The following is a 7,987-nucleotide window of genomic DNA, read 5'->3' on the forward strand; positions in this document are numbered from 1 at the left end:
TACACAAATCTTACCACTACTCACGGTGAAACGGGTCAAAATTTGAATCCCAACATGTTTCCCGAAGAAACTGACTCGAAAAGCCCATTGTATGCTAAAGCCCAAAAAGAACCCAAAGATCCGAGACTTTCATTCATTACTATCTTTTTTTCTCTTCTGGTTGCTGAGTTTTTTCCAATTTCCCAATGGGCGACAAACCCTAATCCTCTTCAGCTTTAGGTGAAACTCCATCTCTTTATGCTTGTGAATTATACATATACACCATCTTCATACAAGCAATTCTTCTTTAGCGAATAAGTACTTTTTAGGATTTATTTCTTTTTTGTGCATTTTGGGTATGTCTTCGTATTTGAGCGAACTGAATTTGGGTTTTTTTTTGGTTGCCTTTATTTTTTGAGGCGTGGCTTTAGGGTTGAGCCGCCCTTGTGTACACTGGCAATGTTGTTGTTGTTTTTGCTGTTTTATCAAGTGATTAAGCTCATTTGAGTTGATGGTCTATTGGAAACAAACTCTATGTTGGGATAAAGTATGGGTACAGTCTATCCTCCCTAGACCCGACTTGTGGGATTACATTGAGCTGATGGTCTATTAGAAACAAGCTCTGTGTAGGGATAAAGTCTACTTACATTCTATCCTCCTCATACCTGACCTGACTTGTGGGATTACTTGTTTTTTTTGTCAAGTGGTTCAGCTCCTTTGAGCTGATGGTCTATTGGAAACAAACTTTGTGTAGTGATAAAGTCTGCGTACATTCTATCCTTGTTAGACTCGACTTGTGGGATTACAGTGTGCATATTGTTGTTTTTTTGTCAAGTGGTTAAGCTCCTTTGAGCTGATGGTCTATTGGAAACAAACTCTTTAGCCAAAAGTTAGGGGTAAGGTCTAGTGGTCTACATCCTACCCTCCCAAGACCCAATTTGTGGGATTACACTAGCAATGTTGTTGTTGTTTTATCAAGTAGTTAAGCTCCTTTGAGTGGATGACAAACTCTTTACCCAAAAGGTAAGGGTAAGGTCTAGTGGTCTACATCCTACACTCCCAAGACCCAACTTGTCGGATTACACATGCAATGTTGTTGTTGTTGTTGTTTTATCAAGTGGTTAAGCTCATTTGAGATGAGGTCTATTGGAAACAACCTCTTTACCCAAAAAGTAGAGGTAAGGTTTGTGTACATCCTAACTTCACAAGACCCAATTTGTGGGATTACATTGACAATGTTGCCGTTGTTGTTTTATCAAGTGATTGTAGAAGAACTTATTAGAATAATGGTGTAACGTAGTTTGTTGGGGAAAAATTGAAGCTTGAAAAGTAGTGAAAGTTACATAGAGTATGAAGAGTATCAAGTAAATCTAAACAAAGGGAGTATTATATTTGTTCAGGATATGAAAGCATATTGTGCAAAATGTAATTTGTGTATGTTTGTTGGTTTTTCAAAAACTTAAGTATTTGTTAAAGTAGTCTTTTTGTTGTTTAATTGCTTGAAATGGACTGGGTATCTGAAACTGTGATGTATTTTGTACTTCTTGTCAAATAAGTTTGATTTGATTTTGCTTATGGGTGTTTCTGGAGGATTAATCCTATATTTTTTTAGTTTTTGCCTCAGAAGATTCATCTGCCCATTCAACCTCTATAATGGGGCGCAGTGACTCTAGATCACCTGCCAGGGGGCGTGGATCTCCTCGCAGGAGGAGCCCTTCACGCAGGGAGAGGTCACCTGCTCATAAAAGGAGTTCACATGCTGCAAGTTCAGCTGTAGCAGAGAAGCGTTCAAGACGTGCAAGGTCAAGATCTCCTGTTCCTCTTTCACCTGCTCGAGAGAGGCCTTCTAGTCGCAATAAATCCCCAAAGCGCCGAAAATCAATCTCCCCTGCATCTCGCTCCCCAATCAAAGAGAAACCTTCAAGTCGCATGAAGTCCCCCAAACGAGCTAGGTCAAGGTCTCCGGATTCAAAGCTGTTACAGGGAGAGAAGTCTTCAGGCCGAGCCAGGTCTCCTAGACGTGCCAAGTTGCAGTCTCCTGAACCTCGCTCACCCTCACCACGAACAAAAAGACTGAGGAGAGCAGAACGAGAGGCCGAAGAAAAATCAAGGGAGCGGGAGCCTGCGAAGAATCATGGAAGGTCTAGTGATAGGGATACACATAGGGAAACAGATTCTGACAGAATGTTGCGTGAATCTCGCTCACCATCACCGCGAACAAAAAGTCTAAGAAGAGCAGAACGAGAAGCTGAAGAAAAGTCAAGGGAACGGGAGCCTGAAAAAAATCATAAGAGAGCTAGTGATAGGGCTACACATAGAGAAAAGGATTCGGACAGAATGTTGCCTGAATCTCGCTCTCCCTCACCACGAACAAAGAGACTAAGGAGAGCAGAACGAGAAGCTGAAGAGAAGCCGACGGAGCGGGAGCCTGAGAAAAATCATGGGAGAGCTAGTGATAGGGAGACACATAGGGAAAAGGATTCTGACAGAGTGATGCAAAGCGAAAGGAGAGAGAGAAAATCAGGAAAGGACTCAATAGATAATGGATCTTATAAGTCAAGAAATGGACGATCAGCTTCACCTTCAGAACGGCAGCATAGAAGTCGGCACAGATCGAGATCACCTGCAGCAGCCGATAGTAGAGCACATGCTGAGGTGTCTGGTGATATTCGATCACATTAAGTAACCTTTATTTATATGAAACAAACCATGCCTGCATTTCAGTTGCCTATGACAAACCTTAAAAACTGATAATGCTCTTTTGAAAAATTCACAACTGAGTTTGCCTAGCATTTTATTTATCTCCAGTTTTAGACTGGGAAAGCAGGGTAATGATGAAAGATTTAAAGCAAGAAAAATATGGTTGATGTCCATCTTATCTTCTCTTGTACTTAATCTTCTTGAGGTTTCCGCTGAATGTTTCACTCTTGAACAATGATTTAGGTCCTTTTTTCCCCTCTTATTCTAGAGTACCTAAGTAAATAGTGATTTTGCTAATTTCTCTGGTTGATTCTTGTGGAAATCCTTGCATAGAACATCACTAATCAAAATTGTTTTGACTTATTTATTTGTTGGTCAGGCAAGTTCATTCAAATGGATGAGATGTTTAAAAAACTAAAATTGCTGTATTTATCGACCTGAACAAAATAGCGGAGAACATTTGTAGATTTGAATTGCAATATCACACCATGTATAATTTCTGTACAACTTTATTGAGGTCCTACACATGAAAGATCCCCTATGCAACTTTTGGAGAGATTTATCATTTAATTGATGCAACTGTGTAATTGGATAGCTTTCACTGCACTTTAGTTTTAAAGTTGAGCTCTTATTGGGTGCTTCTGTTTTGCAGGCAACAAACTCAAGGAGAGGTGAACACAGGTAGGTTCCTGCCTTATATTTCCATGAAAGTATTACTTTTGTAGATTTAGCTGATCATACTTTTTTTTTTTGCTGTGATGAGGTCGTAGGAAGGTACACGTACATGCTTTGATGAATTCTGAACATTCTGGAGTAAATGGCCATCTTTCTCATGTTAATTTGAGCAAGATGGGCTAAGACTTGCTCCAGTCCCTCTGATGAATAGTTTTACTTGCAGTCAAGGAGTTAGCTTGACTAAAATTACATTTGTTTTAATATAAAAAAGGTCAAATTTATTGTTAGTGTGTCTGCAAGGTTAGTCTGGAGGAGAAAGCATCACAATTACAATTTATTACTTTACTCTATGTCCCGATACGCATATTGATTCTAAATTTTCTTAAAGCCTTAAAGTACTGTGCTTAGCGGGACAATATAGTGATTTTATTGTATGGATGCTGCTGCTTACTGCTGAAGTTTTGGATCTCTCTTTTACTTGGTGCAAGGATTTCTAATTTGTAAACATCTGGTTTGTTCTCCTGATGTGCTTGCATATAGACTTCAACTTTGTGAAAAATAAATAAGCTTGAAGTGCTAATAAGGTATTATTTTGCCTGGGCAGGAATGGTGAAGATGACTCCTTATCTAAAATGAAGGAAGCTGAGGAGGCCTTGGAAGCTAAAAATAAAGTATTATTTCTTCCCAAATTACCTTGTCTTTCATTCCATTAATTTAGACCCCCAGTTTCCTTTTTTTTTTTTGATTTAAATTGCAAAGGAAAAGGGTGTCCTTCCTGATGCTGGGCCCTGGGGTGAGGAAGAGATCTTTGATTATTCCCACTTTAACTGATTGTTGTTATGAAGATATGTGGATCTTACTGCCTTCTGATTAGTAGCTTAATTAGATGGTTGTAGTAACATTAGTTCTTGGTGCTATGATGTACAGGATAAGCCTTCGTTTGAGCTCTCTGGAAAGCTAGCAGCTGAAACTAATCGAGTAAGAGGTAATGACTAGTAACTAAAGTTGCTTAAGGCTTTAAATCGATGAATGAATTTACATTCTTATTGCAGTCACTTCTTTTGCAAGTTATATTGCATTTCTCTCCCGAGAGTTAGTACATTCAAACTTTCAGTGGATTTTTGGGTAATCTGCCCATGGAGCTTATTTCTGTAATCTTATAAAAAGATCTTCAAGTTCACCATTCTATTATTGCTGCCGGTAAACCACTCCACCTTAATGGGCTTCATGGCTTCGGAGAATATTTTCTGGACTAAAGGGAAGTTATTTAATCTATTCATCTTTCATAAGCAAAGTTCATTATATTTCACAAAATGATTATTTCCTGCATGGTATGGAAAGACCATACATATTGATTTTGAGGTGAGTTTTGGAATTAAACTTGCATAAACTTGATGTATATGTCTTGCTTCCAACAAATTAATGAAACTCAAAGCTAGATTTTGGTTTATGGATGAAGCTCGATCAGGTGAGCCCATGAGGCTTTCGAGCATGTGTTGCTCTAGGCCTCAGCAGCGTGTAACTTTGCAAGCTTGATCCCATCACAAACGTAACAAGGTTTAATGATTGATCATATTACTGGTAACATGAGATCTTAACTGTTAACATATGCTAGGATATCTTTAAAGAGAAGTGGTTGGGAAGAAAATGAAGAACTTGTGTACAGTAGGAGATTTTTCCCTATGTTCGAGCATGAGAGGACATAAATCATATCTTGGTTTCGTGTTTGTCAACTAGCAAAGAGAATACACCTCTGTATAATATCTGCCTTTCCTCATTGTATGTTGTTTCATGCCAGGTATAACACTTCTCTTCAATGAGCCACCAGATGCTAGAAAACCCGACATAAGATGGCGCTTGTATGTTTTTAAGGGTGGTGAAGTCCTTAATGGTACATCTTCTGGATCCTTCTATTTATTCAGTCTTACGTCGTAGTGTGTGTTTCTTTTGAATTGCTCTGTACGTGGCTCCATTTGTCTTTATTATTTTCTTTTAGTATATCTCGTAATATTAAATAACAACAAACGTCTTCGATATGCATTCACAAATTGTAGTGTCACTCTGCCCTAATTAGCGTATTGTACTTGTGCAAATTTGAATACATGTGCTTCTTTTTATTTATTTAATATAGTGGTGGGAAACCTGCTTATTGAGAAGCATTATAAGTATCATGTGCTCCTACCAAGTACACATGCATTCCTTTTTTTTTTGTCGCACTGCCTACTGATATGTCTTTGTTCGGTGTAATATGGTTGGTAGAAATATAACCTATGGATGACATCCATTACACCTGATACTGCCTTTAAATCCAATCGGTTGACTTATGTCAAGTGCAACGTTCTATCTGACTTTTGCTTGCCTTTAATGATGAGATATGGCAGAACTACATGAGATCCCTAGCTGTTCAATGAGACGAAATGATCCTCTTAGTTTGTATATTTCCAGAAAACTATATTTGCTAAGAGTCGCATAGGATGGTATGCTTTTTGAGAATAATTTGACCCAATCAGCCTGATGACTTTCTTTTATAGGCCTTTTCTTGTATTTTTGTGAACTGATTAATGTATTTTATCCAATTCTATAAAACTCTATGGTCGTGACTTTCCATGAGCTCATCATTTTTCAGTGGTTGACAAACAAGGGCAGAGAAAAAACTCTAGAAATGCCAATGTCTTGGTCTTTCTTATCATACCATCGAAAGCTATGCTATAACTCTAGCCACATGTTAAAGTATAAGGGTAGTCTTACATTTCTTAAACTAGATGGGAGCGTGACAGGGTCACATAGTAACTACAGGAGAGGATGTCTAATTAATCCCAAATATGCTGGCTGAGCATGTTTTGTTGGGCTGGAAAAACATTAAGCTTGTGATAAATGGATGTTAGTGTGAGGGTGGGTGCAATGAACTTTTAATTTAAATCGTTAAAGTGGATTTGTCAGGATCAAGATGGAATCTGTGACATTCCAAATGGAGAGACTATATCTTATACTAACGCCCTTTACTCTGATCTCACTTTCCTCCTGGATATTTAATGGCAATGGAAAATGATCTAGCTGATGTGTTTTCCTTATGTTATAGAGCCTCTATATGTTCATCGCCAAAGTTGTTATCTTTTTGGGAGAGAAAGGAGGGTTGCAGACATTCCCACGGATCACCCATCTTGCAGCAAGCAACATGCTGTCCTCCAGTACAGGTACAATATAATCTCGAGTACGAATTCATTCAGCTTCAGTATTTGACAGTTTATGTGATTATTTTTTTATTTGGATTATAGGCAAGTTGAGAAGGACAATCCTGATGGTACTTCATTGAAGCAAGTAAGGTGCGATTGTGGTGCTCAGTTATTTGGTGCAAGTTTATGACATATATCTCTATATATACCTTACTGACAATTGCCTGTTTAATGGGTCTATAGGCCATATGTAATGGATCTTGGAAGCACTAATGGTACTTTCATTAACGTGAGTCATGATTTACATTTCTAGTCTCTTTGTCTAGAAGGCTGTGTAATAATCGGTTCCCTATGGTTCGATGACCCTCACTTTCTTGTGTGCAGGAAAACCGGATTGAGCCTGAGAGATACTATGAGCTATTTGAAAAGGATACCCTTAAGTTTGGTAATAGTAGGTAAGTTGGTTTCATTAACTGTACCAGTTACTTGAATTTACATGCTTCATTTTTATCGTCTAAAAATTGTGATAGTTTGGATAAGTCTCTGTTCTCTGACTATGTTTTGATATTTTTGTTCTTTTATTTTTAAATCCTTGTCATTACTTCATTTCACATCTTCAATTTCCATCAACATCATGGACTCCAATTGCTAATTTTATCATAAATGCAATTTCTCACACAACTTAGCATGATTTTGGAGTGGATTATATCAGTTTGAATTAGCTTGTTTACTGTTATTCTTTCATTTACACTCGCTTTGCCTTAAGGAGTTTGCGCTTGATACTTCTGAATTAACTTTGTATTTTTCATGGATTGTTTGTAAATACTCCTGGAACGTTTTGCATTAATGTGTTGACGGGAAAATTTGCAGCCGAGAGTATGTGCTACTTCATGAGAATTCAGCATGATGAAAGTCGCTAAGATGCTTGATGGAGGTGATATTTGTATCAACTGGCTCGACGTTGAACGCTCTTATTCAGAAGATCAAATATTTGTTATGCCAAGTTTACCAGCACGATAGCCATTGCAAGTGCTCAGCTGAAATCGTGTAATGTTTGGCCATTGCTTACAAAGTTTTTCAGTGCTAATGGAAATTTTGGTTTCTTTAGTCTCCATGATTCTGGATGGTTTGTTTATAGGCTCTTAGTTCCCTTATTAATAGGATTATGTAAAATTGTTGATTAGGTGATAACTAGTGTATGTGCACTCACATTTCTCTCAAGTAATGAGCATTTCTCTGTTTTCTATCATTTCTAGTGATTTGGAATGGTGGATTAACTTCTCATCACCAAAAATTTTCATGTTTTATTTGATTTCATTGTAGGGATAATACATAAATATACGCACTCTAACTTTGAGTATGTATATTTAGACATTGTTTTTACTATGTCAATTGAACACTCCAACTTACCAAATGATCATTTATAAATCTTCAAAATTTATGCATTAGCGTCGTGTTCA

The 7,987-nt window shown here is 37.7% G+C and overlaps 1 protein-coding gene across 2 annotated transcripts; it reads left to right on the forward strand.

Moving 5' to 3' along the window:
• The first annotated feature begins 117 nt into the window (after window positions 1–117).
• LOC129875877 (FHA domain-containing protein DDL) lies at window positions 118–7,776 on the forward strand. 2 transcript variants are annotated; one of them, XR_008763227.1, is made up of 11 exons: window positions 118–219; window positions 1,592–2,634; window positions 3,332–3,360; window positions 3,959–4,025; window positions 4,282–4,339; window positions 5,153–5,245; window positions 6,434–6,548; window positions 6,630–6,672; window positions 6,771–6,816; window positions 6,912–6,982; window positions 7,398–7,776. XR_008763227.1 is itself a non-coding variant. In XM_055951102.1 (11 exons), exons 2-11 carry the CDS (start codon window positions 1,633–1,635, stop codon window positions 7,432–7,434), a joined length of 1,566 nt encoding a protein of 521 aa, XP_055807077.1. In that variant the 5' UTR covers window positions 118–219; window positions 1,592–1,632; the 3' UTR covers window positions 7,435–7,776. The 2 variants fall into 2 exon arrangements, 1 of the variants encoding a protein (XP_055807077.1); XM_055951102.1 differs by having other exon boundaries at window positions 6,630–6,677.
• The last annotated feature ends 211 nt before the right edge of the window (window positions 7,777–7,987 follow it).

This window comes from Solanum dulcamara, chromosome 12 (genome assembly GCF_947179165.1).
Source record: "Solanum dulcamara chromosome 12, daSolDulc1.2, whole genome shotgun sequence".
Classification (NCBI taxonomy): Eukaryota; Viridiplantae; Streptophyta; class Magnoliopsida; order Solanales; family Solanaceae; genus Solanum; species Solanum dulcamara.